At 48.0% G+C, this 22,074-nt stretch overlaps 1 protein-coding gene across 4 annotated transcripts in view; it reads left to right on the plus strand.

The window, feature by feature from the left end:
- The window catches only part of Mgat5 (alpha-1,6-mannosylglycoprotein 6-beta-N-acetylglucosaminyltransferase), a 278,229-nt gene that overhangs the window by 118,980 nt on the left and 137,175 nt on the right, over positions 1–22,074 (plus strand). For all 4 annotated transcript variants that reach the window (XM_060371867.1, XM_021641418.2, XM_060371868.1 and 1 more), the window contains one exon: positions 368–529. In XM_060371867.1, coding sequence (XP_060227850.1) covers positions 368–529 — 162 coding nt within the window. The remainder of the gene's footprint in view (positions 1–367; positions 530–22,074) is intronic.

Here is a 22,074-nt window from a genome sequence, read left to right on the forward strand (position 1 = left end):
TCCTCATACCTTTCTCTCTCTAGTGCTGGGAGTCACAGGCATGCATGGCCACACACAGCTCCTTCTGAGTGCAGGGGATCTGGACTCAGATCCGCATGCTTACACAGTAACTGGTATTAGCCAATGGACCATCTCCCCAGCCTCTATCCTGCCTTTTTACATTGTAGTTCAAAGCCTTGTCATCCAGAGTTCGCACTCAAGCACGATACAGTAACACTACCAAAGAAAACGCTGCCAAAACATCTCCCAGTGTTTTCAGTACATGTATGAGTTAGTGTCGGGCTGTGGTCACACTCGTCCTGGCACACACAGGCTGCCATGTGTGGCAGAGCCTGCAGCAGTGTTCACTCTCTCTCTTCTTCCCCAGATCTGAAGAAAACGCTCGCGGTGTTGCTGGATAACATACTGCAGCGCATCGGCAAGCTCGAATCAAAGGTGGACAATCTCGTCAATGGCACAGGGGCGAATTCCACCAACTCCACCACAGCTGTGCCCAGCTTGGTGTCCGTGGAGAAGATCAATGTGGCAGGTAAGGCTGGTCATTCCCTGCCCAGCCAGGGGGCTGAGCCCTGCCCAGGGCCCCAGCACCAAGGCTCTTACTGGTGCAGTATAACCCCCATAGACTCTGAGATGACAGCCGTGAGTAGCAGAGGTTAGAACGCTTTCATGATTCCCTCAGGATAACTGCTGGTTTCTCTGACATGGGTCCAGATAAAGAGCTCCTAGCATTGAGTCCTACTGATAAGATGCAGAATATAGAGTAAGTGAAATGCAGAGGTTACCAGAGAAGCCCACACCGGTGGGATCTCGCCCCTCCCGACTCCTGACAGCTGCAAAAGGCTGCTGGTTGTTAGTAGGCCGATGTGGCCGTGAACTCCTGTAATCCCAGCTCTCCAGAGTGGGGATTCATTAGGGAGTTCAAGGTCATCCTCAGCCACCCAGGGAATCTGAGGCTCTCCCGGGCTATCGGAGTCCTCCCAGGAAACTAAAACATGTCAGGCCGAAGCTGGCAGAAGTCTAACAGATGATAAGGTAACCCTGCTTTGTAACCCAGATTGGGGAATAAACTGTCAGTGGCTGCAGGAATAGAAACGAGTGATTACATTCATGAAAAGGGAAAACAAATGGAAGAAGCCTGTGAAATAATTTCTCATTACACAGATGCTACTCTGGCAAGCAGGGACATAACTCCCGTCTGTAAGTGTAGGGTGACATCATGACTAGGTTCCCAACATTGTAAGAGAGAAAGAAAGAGGAAATTTAGGGGTTGGGGTGTGGCTCAATTGGTAGAGTGCCTGCTGAGGGTGTACAAAGCCCTGGGTTCAAGCCCTGGTACCTCACAAACCAGGTGTGGTGAGTTCGCAAGGTGGAGGCAGGGGGATTGGGAACAGGTCTTCCTTTGTGGCATAGTGATTCTGAAGCCAGCCTGGGCTGTGTGAGCCCCAGTCTCAAGAAGTAAAATAAGCGGTAGGTAACCAACACGATAAAGAGAAGCCCGGGGTACTGGAAGTTTACGGTGGCTTGCTGCTTCCTTTCTGTGGTAGCTCCTCTCCCCACTTCCTGCCACTGTAGAAATGCCTCTGTGTATATGTTGAGCGGGGGACAAGGTAGGACGCTCATGGGTACTTCCGTGTGATTTCCACAGAGATGCAGCTCATAATCTCAGACAAGAGAATGGAAACAGTTAAAGGAAAACATGTTCTTATACCAAAGGCCAATGTTTTGGAGTCCACCCCTGGGCCAGTTTGTGTGTGGTCCCCAATTCCTCTTGTTAGGATGATGTAGTAGCTAGGGGGCTGGAGGTCAGGCTCATTGGAGAAGTGGTTGTCAGAAGCTGTCTGGAATTCTCATATGTGGCACCCCCCAGCTGTGATTAGAAGATAAGGAGCTGGGAGGATGGCTGGGCTGTTAGGAGCACTGTTGCTCTTCCAGAGGACCTGGACTTGATTCCCAGCTCCCACACAGCACCTTACAACTGCCTGTAACTATAGTTCCAGAAGATCTGATGCCTTCTCATGGCCTCCTCGGGCATCAGGCACACACACGGTACACAGGCATACATGCAGGCAGAATGTCCCCCCGCCCCCACATATATGTTCTTTCATTTAGAAGATGAAGTTAAGTAGCGATGCTGCTTTTGAGTGTGAAGGGACTGAGGATGTAGCTCTGTCAGCAGAGGGCTTGCAGGTCACACACGAAGCCCTGGGTCCCATCCCCAGCACTGCCAAAAACACAGAGTGGCAGCCTGTATTGTTCTCTCCATACTGGGGTTTAGGGGTTGGGAGGAAGCAGTATGATCAGAAATTCATTGTCATCCACAGCTACACAGTCAGTTCCAGGCCACACTGGACACTGTGATCAGCAGACAGTGATTAACAGCAGCCTAGTTTACACACACCTTAGCTGCTTTCTGTCCACTCTTTTTTTGTGACAACTCATGGACCTAAAAGTAGGAGAGATTTTCCTCTCCCCTTTCTTACCTTTTAGTGTCAAAACAGTTACTGCTCCCCATTTCCCAAGCTGGATGAATTACCTTTTCCTTCATCCTTTTGCCCTTTAGCAAGTTTTAATTCACAAACTATCTTTCTAATAATTCCAGTATCTCACCAAAGTGTTAAAAATAACTTTTAATTACAACACAGAGACAGTGTCATCTAGGTCATCAATCCTGTCTTCCCTGCCATTTCCAGCAGTTTCTGTAATTAGACAAGGAAACCTCCCACTGTGCTGAGCTGCTTATTAATAAGTGGGCGCTGTGCCTCTTCCCGCTCTCTCTCAGGGCCCACTCCCACTGGGGGATGCTTGTGCAGAGCTCCTGTCAGACTGCATCAGGGTTCTGTGTTATTTGATTTGTGAGGTAGGGAAGGATTTTCTCCTCTCTCTCTCTCTCTCTCTCTCTCTCTCTCTCTCTCTCTTTCTCTGTGTGTGTGTACATGTGCTATTTACTCTTCAACATGCATGTGGAGGTTAGAAGTCAATGCTGGATGTCTTCGTCAGTTGCTTTCAACTTTATTTGAGGCAGGGTCTCTCTCTGGCCAGATCACTGGTTAGACTGTCCTGATTAGTCCCAAGAACTCCCCTGTCCCGTCCTCCCCAGTTCTGAGATGACAGGTGCATTTTTATGTGTGTACCCAAGTTCTCAGGGCATGGGACAGGCACTCTGTGTACGGAGCCATTTTCTAAGTCCCCGGCAAGGTGTTTTCTGTTTTCAACTTTGTTGTTCTGTGACGAGCCTATGGCCTGGATAAACTTATGCCATCACTCTCTCCTTGCTGTGTGACCTTGTGGCCTAATGGCCTTGGGCTGTCCAATTTTGAGAGCAGGCTACAGAAAGAGGCTGCTTTTCTTGAGTGTCACGCCCCGGGACACAGTATCATGGGTGAACTCAGGAATGGCTTGGGTGAATGCTTTCAAATGGGGAACTACTAGTTTAACCCAGCTAACAAGTGTCTGTGGGGCCAGTTCCGGGAGCTAGTGACTCAGTTTGAGGATTCTACTAAGTGAGCCACATTTCTAGCCTATAAATTAAATTTCCCTCCATCAGCCCCATGCCTCTGCCCTTGTGCCGCAGGTTCAGGTCCACTTCATACCTTCAGTGTTCTTATGTCTAATTAGGGAAAGAATAGACACACACAGGATAACAAGCTGTGGTGGTTGTGAGTTGAATGACTAGGGAGGGGTTCTGCAGGAGGTCCCTTCTGGGCCTACTCAGGATGGGGGCCTGGGAACCTTGTGGAGGAGAAGCTTCCTAATAATTGTGATCTCAAGAAAATGGGGCAAGGAGAAGAAGCTAGGGGCGCCTGTGCAGCACATGCTTCTCCCCCTCCTGCTCTTGCTGGATCCACGCATTGACTTAGCCTGCTTCAAATTTGAGTACCTAGGAAGCAAGTGCTTTGTGTTTTATCACATTTAGGTATTTAGGAAAAGGAAGAGCTCCTGGTACCTCAGCGTCCACAGGGCCTTTTCTGCCCTCCCTGTCAGTTATTTCACTGTGTCGAAGTATTGGCAGAAGCAGCTTAGGTGGGGAAGGGCTTATTCTGGGTCGCAGTTTGAGGCACAGTCTGTCCCGGCAGGGAAAGGATGGCAGCACAGGTGTGAGGCAGCTGGTCACGCGGCATCCACAGGCAGGAAGCAGGGGGAGACGAATGCTGCTGCTCAGCCAGCCTTTTCTTTTTTGTGTATTCTGGGAACTCAGCCAATGGATGGTTCCACTCTCAGGATAGCTCTCAGCTAACCCAGGTTAGAAACTCCCTCACAGACATGCTCAGAAGCTTGCCTTCTGGAGATTCCAGACCCTTCAAGTTGACAGTCACGATTGTCACACGACTGACTTCAAATTCTTCATGCTTTAATCACCTCTCATCTCCATCTCTAAGTCATCACAAGTTGTGGCTTAATTACTTTTGTACTGTTGTCATAAAACACCCTGACCAAGGCAGCTTTCAAAGTTAAGTGCTTAATTTGGGGCTCCCATTTCAAAGTGTTAGGGTTCATGTCTGTCATGAAGGGGAACATGGCAGCGGGCAGGCAGGCATAGTGCTGGAGCAGCAGCTCAGAGCCCACCCCTCAACCCACAGCCAGAGGGCAGTGAAAGCCAACTGGGAATGGCATGGGCTTCTGAAACCTCAAAGCCTGTGCCCGGTGCACTTCGCCCACTGGGCCACATTCTCTAATCCTCCCCAAACGGTTCTACCCGCTGGGGGCCATTCTCATTCAAACCACCACAGCCTATAACAGAGATGTCACCATTTCCTGAACGGTCCTGGAAAGACAGAAAGGCTCTCCCTGTACTTGAGTCTGCTGCTTTAGCTGCCCTGATGTGGTCCCTCTGCACAGATGCATCTCTTTCTTAAAGACGCACTTGGGTTCACTGGATGGCCTCCTTCCTTTCCCCTGACGCTGGAGGCTCCTTTCTGTCTTGTCAGTTAATCAGCATGTTTTGTTTCTCACTCTCTCCTGTGCCTACAGATAGCTTGCTCTAGAGGAAGATGAAAGGGTCCTGCATTAATATTTCTCACCCATGAGCAGCCTGCATTGCTTTTGCTGGTTTGTGGCTGTGCTGTTGGTCCTCAGAGCCCCTTTGTCATCTCAGCAATGGCTTGAGAGCTGTGAGAGAGTTCATTTTTATGGGGTTCTAACCCGACTTAAGTGAGGTTTTTCTTTCTTGCTTCCAGCATGAAGACATGTGGTAATTGCTCAGAAATGCTCTCCCTGGCGTGTCTTTACAGCGTGCTGCGGTGTGGCTCAGCTCGCTGACGGTTCTGATTGCTAACTGTTGTGTCTTATTGCTTGCTGATCTATCTTCTGCTTGACTGTAAACTGCTTCTAAATTGGGCACCAGAGCAGTTGAAAGAGTGTTCACTGGATTTATTTTTTTTAGAAGGAACAGCCGTGTGTGTGTGTGTGTGTGTGTGTGTGTGTGTGTGTGTGCGTGTGCGTGTGCGTGTGCGTGTGTGTGTGTGTGCGCGCGCTCGCGCTGTGCACTCTGCGCTGTGTGCATGTACGTGTGCACGCATGTGCAGATGCCTTCCTTGCTTTGTTTAGTTGCCATTTCTGTGACTTTTTCTCTAACATGGCCCTTTTTTCCAAAATTATCATCCTTTAGTTTTTGTTTTTGTTTTTTTGTTCTGCCAGAGTTAATGTGTCCTTAGAGAAATTTAGGTGGAAAATGAACTTTATTAAAATAAAAAAGATCAGATTAAAGCACATTTGTGAGTCCTGTTTATCTTGTTAGGGAGGAAGTGAAATGAAAAAACAGAGAGCAGATTACAAAATGTCCCCACCCTTCTCCTCAATCTCAGAGTAAATTAATTTACCTGGATTTATTCTTTGAAGGGTTTGAAATCGCCCTTGTCAAGTTTCTGCTTTTGTGGGACCAGGAAACCATTGGTGAATAGTAGACCACTTTTCCAGCCAGTTCAAGGCCCTGGGTTTGATTCCCCCACCACAAACAAGGAGAAAATGATGGTTTGGTCTTTACAAAGATGAATTTTGGGGGCTGGGAAGATGGCCATCCTAAGGACCTAAGTGTGATTCCCCAGAACCCACACTGAAAAGAACCCTACCTGCTAGTTTATGTAATCCCAATGCTGAAGAGGTGGAGGCTGGCAGGTCCCTGGCACTTCCCGGATACTCAGCCTAACCTGTTTGGCAAGTTCCAGGGCTGTGAGAGATCCTGTCTTGAAGAGAAAAGTGGGAGGATCTGAGAAGCAGTCACCAAGGTTGTCTTCACACATACATACATGACATACAGACACACACACACTGACACTGGACACACACCCTCGAAATACATATATATGCACACACACACACACACACACACACACACACACCATTTCTCCAAAAAGAAGGCATTTTTCTTTCTGTGGTTTTGTTTTTTTAATTGTTAGGGTCATGTACAAGGTGATGGGTTTAATCTTCATACATACGCATGTTCGTTCGTGCTTACCGGATGTCTAGGTTTTTGATAGGTATTTTGCTTCTCTGTAGCTTTGGGAGTGATGTCGTGTGGAGGACTGGCTCGGGGTTCTTTCAGGAACACACTGAGGGTGGGCAATGGAAGTGTAGACTTGTGATCGTGTCTTCGCATGTGTCTGCACTGGCTCCTGAGGGTGGGTGCTCTTCATTCTCACCATACAGCCAAGGCCACAGTCTTGCCCACCAGAGGAACTCGGCAGTGTGCTCCCGTGGCTGGCTCCCGCTGGATGAGCTTCCCCTCGCCGTGCTCGCTCTCCGTTCCACCCGTTGGTGATTTGCTTGGAGGCAGAGCTTGGCATCCCTTCTCCCTTTTCAGACTGCAGTAGACGGCACTCAGGGGGTTAACGCCCTCTCTTGTTGGTGTGCCTGAGCTTACTCTCAGTGATTCCACGCTGGGGACCCTCCATGGGCTGTAAGAGCTGTAGGCTGTAACAGCCCAGAAGAGAGGACACGGCGCCGCACGCTGTAACAGAGGCTTGGGTGTGTGCACACAGACATTTGGTGACTTAGCTGTGTTGGTGACTTCTCATTCCTGTTACAAAAACACCTGACAAAAGCAACTTGAGGGGGGCGGGGAGGATGGCTCAGATCCCACCACGTGGGCATTGATATTAGCTACCATGCTTCCATGAACAATAACCGGTCGCTGTCACACAGAAGCTGAGTGTGTGCCTGCTTTGCCTGACTATTCCGTGAAAGCGAAGGAATGTAACGGCAGCAGGCAGGCTGTGTTGTAGTCACCGCAGTGCGGGTCAGTCAGGAAGCACGGTCACAAGGTCCACTGTTCAGGCACAACTCACTGACTTTGGTATTTAGTTCAACTTGGTTCTTAGGCAGTCCTTCATTTCTCAGAGCACATTTGCCACACGCGGTGTTTCCGCTACTTGGGATGGAAGTCTTTGAACCTGCGTGTTGTTCTGAAAAACAACCACCATAATTATTGTTCTTATGATTTGAAAATTGAAAAAGGTCCCCGCTGAGTTGTAGGACTTGCCTTTAGCAGTGTAATTCTCCTTCTCTGTGATGCTAATGGACCTTGAAATTAAGTTACACCTGTGTTCCTTCCTTGTTCGCGAGCCCGAGCAGTGCTTGTGTGGAAGAAGCACCTGAAGGGAGCTCCCTGCCCAGGCTGCAGCTCCCCAGCTCCCTTCCCAGGGTCAGGGACTGGCCAGCTGAGCAGGGCCCCGCACGCTGAGTCTGGCCAGGGAGATGGGATTACAAATGTGCCAGACAAACACGCTCTGCTGTGGCTCTCTGCTCTGCTCTTCACAAGGCAGCAATGAGCACTTGAAGACAGGTCGGCATTTCATCATCTTTGCAGAAGGTGCACGACATTGTTGGTGCGGTTTTTGCTTTGTGTGGTCAAGGGTGTTTTTTATTTTAATCAAAGAACTAATATTCATGGCTGGGGCATAGCTCAGTTGATAATGCTGCTTTGTAAGCCTGAGGACTTGAATTTGATCCCTAGAACTTATGTTAAGGAAAAGAAAGAAAAAGAGAGAAAGAGAGTGAGAAGGAGGAAGGGAGGGAGGGAGAGAGGGAGGAAGAAGAAAAAAGGAAGGAAGGAAAAAAGAAACTAAGAAACAAGCCAGGCCTGGTTGTGCACACTTGCAGTCCCATCGCTGGAGAGTGAGCTAGGAGGGAGGCCACAGGGCTCTCAGTTAGCCAGGCTCCCCTATGCGGCAGCGGCGGGTCAGTCTAAGCAGCAAGATGGGCGGGGGAGATTCGGCTCAGTGGCTAAGAAGGATTGCTGTCCAGTGCTCGTAAAAAAAGCTGAGCATGGCTGTGCCTGTCACTCGAGAACCCTGAGGGTAGACACAGGAGGACATCGGGGGGCTTGCTGCCCGAGAGAATGAGGGGGAAAGTGACAGAAGAGAGCACCTGTCCTCTTAACCACACACGCGTTCACGGCCACCCATGTCCACACACCCCGAGATTCAGAGCACCTGAGGAATTAGAAACATCCAGGCGAAGTCTCTGACCTCCATATGCATGTGGATATAGCACACACATGTACATGCCTACACACACTCACACACACACTCACACACACACTCACACACACACTCACACAAGGCCCAAATACTTGTTAGAATCTTTGGCAGCGTCACAGGAATCGAGTCTTTGTTGGTGTGATGTTCACTTTGTGAGGTCAGGGGTGTTTTGACTTAAACAGAAAGTGCAGTTCAAGAGAAGCAAGTGAGGCTGACCCTCGGCCTGTGTGTCTGCAGCTCTGTGGGATTCTCAGCCCTGGGCAGTTTCGCAGCCTTGGGAACACTCGGCACTCTCTGGAGTCGGTTGTGGTTGTCACAGCTGGGAGGTCCTATTTATATCTCACGGAAAGAGCCTGAGCATGCTGCCTCACCGCCTCTGGCAGCCAGCGCAGCCCACACAGCGGAGGCTCTCCAGCCTCAAATGTCAGCCATGCTGTGCCGCGGAACTGCAGTTCCCAAGGCTTCCCTGCAATCTGACGTTAGGTATCAGTTCGAGGATGGTCAGGGAAGCCACGTGTCCAGTTCAGGGCTGACGAGATGGTTCAGTAGTGGCCAGAGGTCAGTTCCTGAAGCCCACATAAAAGTGACAAGAGAGAACCAACTCCACAAACTTGACCATGGCATGCAGGTACTAAAACACACACATACTGTTACATATAGACATATACACATCATCATCATCATCATCACATAGGGGTTGAAGAGATAGCTCTGTAGTTAAGTGCAGGCACTGCCTCAGTTTGGTTCCTGGCACCCACATTGGGTAACTTACAACCAGTTGCCTGTAGGTCCAGAGGATTCAGCATTCTCTTCTGGCCTCTGCAGGAACATGCACTCATTAGCACATCCCCACTCCCTGCATAGGCATAATTTAAAGTTAAAATATTTTGAAAACCAACAATAGTGACAGATAAAGGTGTAGCTAGATACTTGGTTCCAGTGTTAAGGTTTCTGGCCCGGGCTTGGTGGCACACACCTTTAATCCCGGCATTCAGGGATGCAGATGGGCAGGTCGCTGTGAGTTCGAGGCTAGCCTGGTCTACAAAGGGAGTCCAGGACAGCCCAGGTTACACAGAGGAACCCTGTCTCAAACAGACACGCAAACAAAAACCTCTTTTTCCTTCAAGCCAGACTGTGACGCTTCCCTCACCCCTCACCCTGTTTAGCTTTGTAACTAGTCTCTGGTCCCTCCAACAAAGTAGATTACACTCTAAACTTGCAAAGCTTATTTTGGAATCCTGACCTCAACGCCTTTCCTGGCCCACAACCAGTGCAGTTTTGGCAGCGAACGTTTTGCCTCTGCATATATGAAAGGTAATTAATTTCTTTTCACGAGAAAGCCACCGACTCGGAATAACGATGGCACAAAGTAGTGTGAGACAATGGATTTAAATTGCAGAACGTTGGGGAGAAGAAAATCCACTTTACTAATTTGAAGCAGAGTGTATATATAATTATCAAGATATGAGAGGGTACAACTAACGACTCGGGGAAAACAAGTTAAGGCCCCGGAGATCAACTTCATAGCATGAAGTACCATCCCCATCGTCTTTAGCACACCTGGAGAAGAAGATGAAACCAGGAGGGTAGGTTGGAGCTGCTGGTGAAGAGAGTTCTAAATATGACTGTGGGGTTTCTGCACTGTACTGGCTGAAGGGGATGGTTCAGGCTGGAGGGTGATGAGATTGGCTGTGATTTTTAAGCAATAGTGAACACACAGGTGTCAGAGAGGTGCAAGGGAAGGGAGTTTATTCAAGACTCAAGTGGGACAAGAGTAGGGACACGGTAGAGAGTTTGCCTGCCACACACAAGGCCTGGGGTTCTGTCCCCAGCACTGTGCAAGCCTGGTGCGGTGTAGCAAGCCTGCCAGGATCCCTACCCTCAGGAGGTAGAAGCAGGAGAGTCAGGTGTTCAGAGTCATCCTCTGTGTAGTAAGAGTTCAAGGAGAGCATGTGCATTCCTGTGCTTTCTCCTGATGTGAGAAAACAGTGGCCAAAACCAACTCAGGGGCGGAAAAGGTTTATGTCAGCTTGGAACTTAGTTTGAAGAGCGGTGACTCCAGGCTCTGAAGCAGAGACCACCGGATGAATGCTGCTTACTGGCTTGCTTCCTTTCGGCTTGCTTCATTGTTTTTATACAGCCCAGGACTGTCTGTCCAGAGGTGGCACCACCACAGTGGGTTGAGCCCTGTTCCTCCATCAATCATCAGTCAGAAGAATGCCCCATGGACCTGCCTACAAGCCAGTCTGATGAGGGCTGAAATCTTGATTGAGATTTTCCTCTCTCCACATGATCCTAGCTTGTATCAGCTGACAAAAAAAATAATCTGGATAGCTTGTTTGTCTGAGATTCTGTCTCAAAACTGAGGTGGTGGGGTTGAAGAGGCACCTCTGTGGTTAAGCGTGCTTGCTGAGCTTCAAGAGAACCAGGATTCAGTTCCCAGCACCCACACAGGACAGCTCACAAACTGCCTGGAAACAAAGCTCCAGGGGCTCGGATGTCTTTTTCTGACTTATCCAGGCACCCACAAGCATGCTTGTGCATGTACACACACACACACACACACACACACACACACGCATGAACATATATAAATTTATACAAATCCTTTTTAAAAGGGTAGAGATAGGGCTGTGGAGGTCTTGCCGCTCTCTGCGGGACCATAAGCAGTTAATGGTTGCTGAGATGAAATACTATTTCCTCCCTGGTGTGGCCACTGGCAAAGTACCTATGCTCCTATAATTCACCCCGCCCGTAATCCTGTAAGCAATGCAGATTAAACTCACTAGAAAAGGTTTTTCGTTGTTGTTGTTTTTCTCTTTTAAAGATGAAAGTAGAAGGGGGAGCTACTTGAGAAGAAGAAAGGAATCAGTAGGAGTCTGGGGAGAGGAGAGGGTAATGGGGCAAATGGGATCAAAATACACTACACATAAGTATGTAAATGTCATGACCGTAATCAGTATATGTTAATAAAAAGCTTCAGGTGGGAGAGTTCTGGTGATCTACATAGGAGAAAAACGTCTGAAGTTAGAGAAAAGAATGGGGCCTGAGGGAAGAGGTTTGTGAACCATCCGAGGCTGAAGCTAGAGCTATGGGGACATGGAAGGAAGTGAGACACCGTCTTGATTCCCAAAGGTGTGCTTCACCAATGCCATGGTGGCCTACTCACTGAGGAGACAGCACCCTGAAGGTCTGTGGGCCCTGGCTAACCGGGGATCTGGTGGAATGTAAAATACTTTACCCCGAAGCCATTAGTTTGGGCATATTAGTTTAAAGACAGTTAAATCTTTGGTCCTAGTGCTGTGGGAAAGAAAAGGCCATGAGAAGCATATCTTCAGAACCAGAAGGCCAAGGTTCAAACCCAGGTTCAGCATTCATGTCTTGGCAGAGGGGCATGTCTGTTAACCTTTAACCCGAGTCTCTTCTTTTGTGGCATGGGGTAGTAGTACCCATTTGACGGGATGACTTAGGAAACCGAACTTGTACGAACTACTTTCCTCTTGCTGTGACCAAACGTCTGGCCGAAAGACATTAGGGAGTAGAGGCTTTATTTGGCTCATAGTTCAAGAGCCCTGGGTGACTCTAAGCCAAACAGTGTGAAGACTAACTGCAGAAGCAGCAGGTAACTTGAGTAGTACAGGACCGTCGCCGTGTCGCCGGGAGTCAGCGTGAGCAGGCAGATGCCCTGTAAGTGTTTGTCTGAGCGCACACCAGGTCGGCCACTGCGCCTTCACAGTGTGGGCGGCCGCACCTTCCTTCACTGCGGGCGTACCTGCCTGTCACTCGCCTGGCTTGGGAATTCCTAAAAAGACCCTGGAAATCTGACTGCTGTGTTGTCAAAAGAAGTGCCTCTCCCATTTGAGGGCCGAGCTGCCGCTCTAAGGTCACTCATTCTGCTGTTTCTCGGTGGCTTGTTATAAAGATAATGTAAGGGTTCTTTTGAAGAGTTCTATGTACTCACATAATTATTAACATCTATGTATTCACTTATTTGAACAGGCTGCCTTGTTTTGGAGTGAGGGATTACCTTAGACTCCTGATCCTCCTGCCTCCCTCCCTGGACTGCTGAGGTTACAGGTGTGCACCCTCACATCTGTTTGTGCAGTGCTAAGATAGTGCTAAGCCTATCCCAGGCTTCTTGCACGTTAGGCAGGCACTCTTCCAACTGTGATGGATCCTTGGCCCTAGGCGTGGCCACACTGGGGGGACTGAAACCTCTAGCTAGGGTTGCTCTTCAGATCAGAGTTAGGACTTGGACATGCTGAAATTAGGCTTGTTTGTTTTGATCAGGAGGTGACAGCCGTCGCTCGTCTAATTTGGCTTAATGAGGTATGAGCAGACAGCGATGCTGTCGCCTCCCAGATGGGATTGTTCCACAGACGTCCACAGCCACTGTCACATCTGCTTTCTCCCACACGCTCTCCTGTCTTCTGCCTTTTTCTTCTTTACCTGTTTCCATTGATGCATAATTCCACAGGCTCATTCTGGGCGTGGAGGCTTTAAAATACAGAACCAACTGTGGAATAAAGCTGTTTTCATGGGAGCCAAGAGATATATCTGTCTTCCTGTCTCTGAAAGGGGTAGGTTTTCTATTGAGCTGTGCTTTTGCCTTTGCATACCCAGGACTTCTGAAATCTGGTGATCCATAGGAAGAGCAGTTGCTATGTAACTCCAGGCTTCACACATACAAGGCGAGTGCTCTACCACCAATGTACAGCCTCAGCTATTTTGTTTGCTGTATGTGTGTGGTGTGAGGGAGATCGAATGTGTTTTAACAACTGAGCCATTCCCTCAGCCCCTTGTCATGCGTGTGTGATTTTTTAAAATTTATTTTTATTTACATTGATGTTTTGCCTGCATGTGTAAGTGGTCAGATCCCCTGGAACAGGAGTTACAGATAGTTGTGAACTGCCATGTGGGTGCTGGGAATTGAACCCGAGTCCTCTGGGAGAGCAGCCAGTGCTCTTAACGACTGAGCCATCTCTCCAGCCCCCAGACACTTTGTTTTTTGTTTTGGTTTGGTTTTTTGTTTGGTTGGTTGGTTCTTTTTTTTTTTTTCTGAGACAGTGTTTCTCTGTGTAGCCCTGGCTGTCCTGGACTTGCCCTGTAGACCAGGCTGGCCTGGATCTCACAGAGATCTCCCCGCCTCTGCCTCCCTGGGATTACAGGCGTGCAGCACCGTGCTTGGCTGTCATGTGTGTCTTAATTCTCAGCCTGTAGATGCTTAGAGAACCTTTTGGATCTATGTGACTTTTAGCCTTAGACATAGCTTTCAAACTCTACAACCACCCGGGGGTGGGAATGACTTACAGAATCTTTCCTCTGTGTAGCCCTACACCTCCTGTCACTTCTAACTCAGGGAGACCCAAGACAGTGCTTGACCCCTCCTGTGTCTTCTCAGTGCACAAAGGGAGGGGCCTTCCTACCGGGGAGTATTTTGCTCTCCAGGGAAGACAGTCATTAACCTGTCTAAACTCTATGCTAATAGAAACTTCTGGATAATTACTTTCATTAAGAATGGTTAAGGCAAGCATTACAAGTTATAGCAAGATTTTCGGAGAACAAAGTAAATATTTAAAACTTCATTTTAGGGTGCAGTTAAGTTGGAGCAGAAAAAAGATTAATGTGAGCTGGGGCTGATCATATCTGTCACTTGAGCCACGTGGCTGAAGTTTCAGTCATTTCTTCTCAGTGGCCTTTTGAAGCCCAGCTCTGGGGAGACAGATGGGTGTTCCCAGAAGATGGGGCAGGTCGGTTTTCTTCTTTCATTTCTGTCAGAACCGATGACATGGTGACAGAGATTAACTGCCTTCTCTGTACTACTCAGGAATGCTGTGAGGATTAAGAAGGCGGCTCTTGGCCTGTGGCTAGGCCATGCCAGGAGGACAGTTGTTTCTCTAGGGCACAGGGCCATTAGCAGCAGCTGAGCTGGCTAAGCACACCCACAGTCTGCCAGGGCCAGGCTGTGCTCTGGGCTCCTGAGCTGTCATCGGGGCACCTGGGAATTCACTGAGCTGTGGTTTTCATGCCTGCAGGCGCCCAGTGGCCAAGGCAAGCCAAGTCCCTGCTTCCATGTGTAAGTGAATTACTGGGTTGTGTTTTCAAGAGGAGACTCAAGTAACTCTTCTTTCCTGTCAAGGAAAGGGATGCAATTGGACTGTTGAAATTTTAGAAATTACAGATGAGCCACAAAATGAAATAGAAAACAGCCGTTCTCCACCCACCCAGGTTGGGTGACTAAGTTGGTTTATCTGCTGGATACTTTAAATGCCTGATCCTGCCAGGCCCTTCCCAGGATGCTAGAGAGAGGGAGATGAGTAAAACACAATTTATATTATATTATATTATATTATATTATATTATATTATATTATATTATATCATCATATCATATATTATGTCATATATTACATATGTGATATATATGCTAAATATAACAGATACATAAATATGCAGTTAGTCCAGTAGTGATGGAAGAGTTGGTTGTCAGGGAAGCCCCTCTCAGGAAGAGACGCTGAGCTGAGAATTCTGAAAGGGAGAGGGGAGCTCAAGGACTATCTAGAAAAGATTCCAGAGAGAGGAACCAACCTCTCTAAAGCTCCAAGCCACATTCTGGTAGGTGTATTTAAGAACACTGTTGTGACACCTGCTGGGGAAGGGAGCTTATTAGCCAAACTGAAAATGCAAATGGACTCCGTGATGCTAGTATTCATTGTCAGTTGACTGGCTTTAGCAGTATCATGGAAACACACCTCTGTGTGTTCCAGAAAGATGTAACTGAGGCACGAAGGTCCACTCTGAAAGTGGGCGGCATCATTTCATAGCTGGGGTCTTGGGCTGAATGAAGAGGACAGGCACCGGCATTCTTTTTTTCTCTCCCTGCTTCCTGACTAGGGATAAAGTGTGGCAGCTGCCTCAGGCTCCTGCCACCATGATTTCCATGCCACGAAGCTCTGTTTGCTCAAACTGGGAGACAAAGCAAAACCTTCCACCTCAGTCTTCTAAACTGTATTGTCTACTGTATGTATTTCTACTAGGCTGAAGCAGGGCACACGTGAGTGGTCCAGGAATCCCGGGTGGGGGTGGATGTGTTCGCCCTGGACAATGAGGCTGTGGTGTGTGCAGCAGTGAGAATGAATCTTTGAGAGCACAGATAACCAGCAGGAAGATTTGGGCCCAGTCATCTTAGAAAACACTGGTCTCAGCTCTGCCAGCTCCCCAGACACTAGCAGACCGTGCTGCAGGGGGCCTGGGATTTGCACCCATGGCTGCCCTGGCCTGCGCTGGGATTTCTGGAAAAGCAACTTGATCTTTGCCTCTTCTCATATAGCTAGAATTTCGTGGCATTTTAGAAGCTGACAAGATTGAGATGCTCCAACATTGAAGTCCAGCTTTCCAAGGCCTTTAGTAGCCTTGTAGCCTTTTCTGAACAGTCTGGTGATGGGGTGTGAAGTTCTCATTGGATATGTAGCCATGCCTATTTGTGGGTTTATTGCCTTTGGCTGCGTTTGTGGTCCGGGGCCAGCACTGAATGGTTACAAAGGAAACTGCATGGTCTGCCGTACCAAAATGTGTATCCTCCAGCTCTTCCCAGAAAAAGCTAACTGGCCCCTGGCTTGAACGAACAGTACTACTCCAGGTGCAGTGTGTGGTCTACCGTGCCATGTGCGCAGCCCCACATCTGTGGCACGTTGATAAATTGATTTAAAAGAGTAACCTAATCTTGCAAAGCTTCGTATCCTTAAGCACAAATCGTCATCTTAACATATTTCACTAATTCCTCCAAGCAAATGTGTAGAACATTTATCCTGTTTTCCCAGACAAGAGTGTCAAGGTGGAAAAGATGCATAATCAACCCAGTCTGGAGGAAGCATGAACCAGAACTCAGGGCCCATTTAAGGCACCCTGGTATACTGTGATGCCCACAGATGCTGAGGCAGTTGTGTTTCCTTGACTGTCACATTGAAAGATCACCTGTGAAACATCTACTGATGAGCAGAGCTTAAGGCTCAGGATCAGAAGGTAGAGCAAGACGTTTAGATAGTTTGGATAAACCGGGGCATCTCAAATGTTGGGGCTGGGGCTGCAGCTCAGTTGGTAGGGTACTTGCCTAGCATGCACTGAGCTGCTAGGTTCCACCCCCCGCACTGTGTAAACTGGCCAAGGTGGTGTACACCTGTAATCCCAGCCCTCAGCAGGTGAAGGTAGAAGGATCAGAAGTTTAAGGCCATCCGGCTATATAGTGAGCTCAAAGCTATCCTGACATACTTGAGGCCTTTCTCCAAAACAAAATCTCCTCAAATGTAAAGGAAAATTTTTTTCTGTGCATGTACAGGATTGCATGAAAGATATAATTGTAGTCTCCATAATTTTAAAGTATATTTTAATGGAGTTGTCTTGTGTTTTTATTATTCTTCGAAGGCTTTATATAAGCAAACATTTGGCTCTTTTATTAGTTAGGTCTCTCTCTATATATTTTTTTCTCCTGTAAAAGGTCATTTTAGTGCACAGAAATCTTGCATCTCTGGTTATTCTCTTGGGAGAATTTTTAAGGTTCTAAATGTCTGTGTCAAAAGGTATATACAATTTTGAAGTTTAATGTTTATTTTTTATCAAGTTAGTATATCTATATAATTTCCAAGTCAAATATACAGGGCTAATAATAGAATCCAGGATCTGTAATTGTACTTAGCCAACTCTTCCTACTCTTGACTTATTTTTCTCATCTGCAAAGACTTTTAACTATTTGGTTGTTTCTTTCCATGTATATCTTCATATTCACCCAAACCACATATGTGATGTTGCTTTTCCTTACACTGTACCGTAGAAGTTTCCTTCTGGTTTTCTCTAGTAGAATATGTATGCTAAACCCTGGATACTCTGTACCCCACTATATCCAACACCCTTAGCCCAACACACCCCATTCAGCCAACTTAGGAAAGCTCTTACTTAGCCACTATGTAAGATGAGTTGATACTGAATCGCTTCCTTAACTTCTTTAAAAGCTACATCTCATGCCTCGTCTGTCCCCTGTGCTTAGCTTACAGGCATAGCATCCCCATACCTGGTTTCATGTGGTAATGGGGCTCCAAGCCAGGGCCCCCTGAATGCTCAGCAAGTACCCTGTAGCTGTGTTCCCAGCCCCGTCCTTTTATCTCCTCTCTTTCCTTTGAGGTCTGATCTGTTTTCTTTTCCTTTTTCCATTTTTGAGTTGCCCTTGATTTCCTCATGGCTTGGTATATCCCAAAATTTCACACTAATCTGTACATGCAGTTTCAAACTCAGGGGTGTGATTAGTGAAGGTTTACAGCTGTTGGGCCCCCTCATAGGCAACAGGACACCAGGGACCTGGGTGGTCCTCAACCTTCCTAATGCTGTGACCCTTTTTATACAGTTCCTCGTGTTATGGTGACCCCCAACCATAAACTCATTCTGTTGCTACTTCATAACTGCTATTTTGCTTCTGTTATGAATCGCTAGGTAGATAGCTGATATACAGGATACCTGATATGTGACTTCCAAAGGGGTAGTGACCCACAGGTTGGAGCCTCTGACCTAGGTTGTCTGAGTGTTCTTTCTCGCTCACCAAGTGCCTTGGAAGTGGATTCTTTAGCTTGCTGCCCAGGAGCCTGAAGTCCTAGATCAAAGCTAGAGCTTGGGGACTCTCAAAATACACAGTCAGATCCTCACTTTCGATTCTCTAACTTCCCACATCTTGGTTCTGTTTCTTGCCAAAATAAATCTTTGTCATGTCTGTGTTCATGTGAATTCTTTCTAGGAATATTGCTGTGTAGGAAGCTGAGAAGTTCGAGGTCATCCTTGCTTATATGCTGAGTTGGAGGCCTCCATGGTTACATAAGACCCTGCCTTGGAAAGAAGTTAAAAAGGGGGAGGGGAGAGAAAGGGAAGGGAGAAAAGAACAGGAAAGAGAAGGAAAGGAAAGGGGAGGAGAGAGGGGCTAATGGGGGGATACAAAGTGAATAACGTGTAATAAAAATTAAAATTAAAAATATTTAAAAAAGAAGAAGGAAAGGGAAAGGATGGAAAAAATGAAAAGCAGGTTAAGAATAAATCAGTACAGCCAGGCCCAGACTTGACCATTCTTACCACAACCTGCTTGCAAGGAGGGCCAGCATCTGGGAACCCGGCTTTAGAAGGGCGTTATCATCTGATGAGAGTGGGTGTGCCTAGCCCTTTGCAGACTATGGTTCTGTTGACTACTTGCTTTCCTACTCAGAGTCTAAACTGTTGGCACTTATGTGGTGCTTACTTGATTAGGTTCCTAAACCCTCTAGCCGAATCTTACAAACTTCCCTGGCAGACACCTTTTGATCTGTGCCGTGGCTGTGGTTTGAAAATGCTCTTTGCTCCCTCTTAATCGCTAGAGAAAGGCGTTAGGAGGTTGGACACTGTGATGCTGTTGAGAGGTGGGTTATGGAAGGTGCTTGGGCTTGCGTGAGGTCATTAAGGTGGCGCCCCGACTCCCTGTAGCCCCGACTCCTGGTGGCTTTATAGCGTGAGGCCAAACACGTGTTCTTAGATAGTCTCTCTCTCTCCCCTCTCTGTCTCCTCTCCCTCTCTGCCCAGATCAGCCTCATCCCTTTATAATGTGTTCTGCCCCTGATATGTTATTAGCAACAGAAAATAAGCAAAGGCAGTTGCAGTCACCAGGACGCCTTGCTCAAGGAGCGGGATATTTCCTGTGTGCTGCCACTAGGGAAGATCCCTGGAAGTTCACGCTTGTCTGGAAGTTCACGCTTGTCTCCCATCACACACTGTTTGCATCACTTTGCTGGAATAATTTCCACTGGCAACGTGTGTTTCACAAGCGTGTGCCCTAAGTGCCTCGGCTGACCTCCAGGTCACCAACTTGGAAGTGGTTTCAGGGACCCACTCACTGTAACCCTGGTGCAGTGTCTCAGCTTGGGCAAGTTCAAGGCTGACTGAGAAATCTGATAGCCCTGCACACACACTCTCTGTTCTCCTCTTCCTCTCCCTCCCCTGACTTGCCAGGTTGTGGTATGTGTATGTGGCTGCTCACATGTATGTTTGCAGGCTGGAAGTAGATGTCGGGTGTCTGGCTTGATGGTTCTGTCCCTTGTTTCTGAAGCAGGGTCTCTCACTGACCCTGAGGCTCACCGATTCAGTTAGACTGGACAACCAGCGGGTCCCAGGGAGGCAGCTGTTCCTGCCTCCCCAGCAGCAGGATTATCCTTTACAGATATGTCCCGCCATGCCTGGATGACTGTATGTGTGCAGACTGCCTGAACCCGGGTCCTCGTGTGTGGAAAAAAATCACTCTACTGACTGAGCCATCTCTCCAGTCTTGCATCCTTCAGAAAGCTCATGCTTGAAAACAGTGAGGTGGAGCCATTCCCGCCAGCTTTGCCCTGGCAGCGATTCTCTGCTGCGTGTTCTGTTCCTGTGTGTTCTCAGCACTGGCTCTTTCTACCATTTCTGGCCAGAGCTGCCTCTATTTTCTCTCTCTGCTGAAACGGATTAGTCAGAACAAAACCCTGAGGTTTTGAGGGGAGTTGAAGTAGGTGACAGGCAGAGAGTAGTTGAACTTAGTACATTAGGGCCGACACTTTCTCATGCCCTCCCTCCTGCACACACTTCCTTCCTGTGTCTTCTCCACATGCAGACTGTAGACACTGCTTCCTGGCTCTATCATTTTGTAGTCTGGTTCATGCCAACCTTTGGTTATATAAATCGTTCTTCTGAAATCTGTCTCATCTCTCAGTTCTCTGTTGACATGTGGCCTTCATGCCTGGGTTTTCAGGAAATGGGGTGTCTCTTTCATAAACAAACACCAGCAGGAGGTGTAGAACTCTGTGCTAGGGGCTGCTGCTGCTGCTCCTGCTCCATGTGCTGCGCACTGTCAGAGAAACAGATACTAGGAAACTGATGGCAGGGTGAGACCAGCTTCTTCATTACAGCCGTAACACAAGGCAGGGCAGGGAAGACTCCACTCAGCAGAGCCTAGCCTCCTGAGGACTAGCAGGGGTGTGTGGAGTCTGGGGACTACAGACCACTCAGGTACTGAGCCCCCTGCTGGGGAGGAAACACAAACCAGCAGGAAAGAGCCTGGCCTGAGCCCAGTCTAGGCAGGGAGACTGGCCGATAATCAGCCTCACACACAGTGTCAAGCACTTGAGGAGTACGCTTGATTTTGAAATGAAACAGGTTTGGACTAGTGAGATGGTTCTGCGGGTACCGGAGTATTGATCCATGCTCCCCTGTCTGTTTCTCTTTGTTCATTAATTGACTCTGTAGAGAACTGGAGTTGAAAAACAGGAGTATAGCCCTAGCATCACTCCATTTTGTTCAAGTCAAAACTCTGTGTGTGTGTGTGTGTGTGTGTGTACATATGTGATAGTGTATGTGTGTATGTGTGTGTGCATGCACACATCTGGCACACATGCATACATGTGCACATGCCTGTGGAAGCCAGAGATTAATATCTGGTGTCTCCCCTTTTCCTCTCCACCTTAGATTTTAAGACAGACAGAGTCTGTCACTGAATGGAGCTGCTGACTGAGCTAGACCGCCTGCTCAGTGCACCCTGGGGCTCTTCAGTCTCTGCCCAGAGATCCACAGCTCTGATATTACAGGCATGCACCACCACACTTAGCTTCTTACGTGGAGGCTGGAGATTTGAACTCTGGTCCTTGTACTTGCACAACAAGCATTTTAAACACCGAGCTGTGTCCCAAGCACGCAGAATTGTTTCTGTCTCCTTTAATCACTGAGTGCTCTCCTGTACCAGAAAGGACCCAGGAAGCTCAAAGAGGAAGGCTGTTTGCTGCAGGCTGTTTGCCAGCCTTGAAGCATAACAACACGTTCTTCAGGTCAGCAGCTTACGCTGAGCAGCAGGAAACCTAAGTTCTGTTGTCCCCTCCCCTGTGAAGTAGGATTGCTAGCTAAGAAAACCAGGTTCTGGGTGGGGGAGGGTGTCGGTATACACAGGTGTATGTGCGTATATAGAGATGTCAGGGTCAACATCAGGTTTATTTTTTGAGACAGGATCTGTCCCTGGGGTGTCTAATTTGGCTAAATTTATTGCTCGTTGAGACTGGGGGATCCTCTGTCCAGCACTGGGGTTATAAGCATGCTTTATGGTACCCTACTTTTTTTTAATGTGAATTCTGGGAGATCAAACTCAGCTAGGTAAGCGTTTTAACAACTGAGACTTCCAGCCTCTGTGTGTGGGTTTTTTGTTGTGGTGGTTTGGTTTGGGTTTTTTGTTTGTTTGTTTTCTTTTGGTGGGTGGGTGTCTCTAAGGCTTTCCAATTTAATCTGCTACGGTTTTAATAGAATTCAGGGTTATCCCTCTCACCTCTGCTCCTAGTTCAGGGCCTTAGGCATCACCATCGTCTTTTGTTGTTCTGCAGTAATATAGATCTCAGTCTACGCGTACTGGCTTGGGCCACAGCTACTGGCTGGAGTTCCATCTCCAGGAGGGCTGTCTTCCATACAGAGCTCTCACAGCCAGAGGCGAGCTGTAGACTCTTCCCGACCTCCATGAAGTCTTTATCAAAGCCAGTTACATGGCTCTCTGCTCTTGCAATCTTTTGGAACTTCCCGTGCTTGAGTCAGAC

This window comes from Meriones unguiculatus, chromosome 18 (assembly GCF_030254825.1).
Source record: "Meriones unguiculatus strain TT.TT164.6M chromosome 18, Bangor_MerUng_6.1, whole genome shotgun sequence".
Classification (NCBI taxonomy): domain Eukaryota; kingdom Metazoa; phylum Chordata; class Mammalia; order Rodentia; family Muridae; genus Meriones; species Meriones unguiculatus.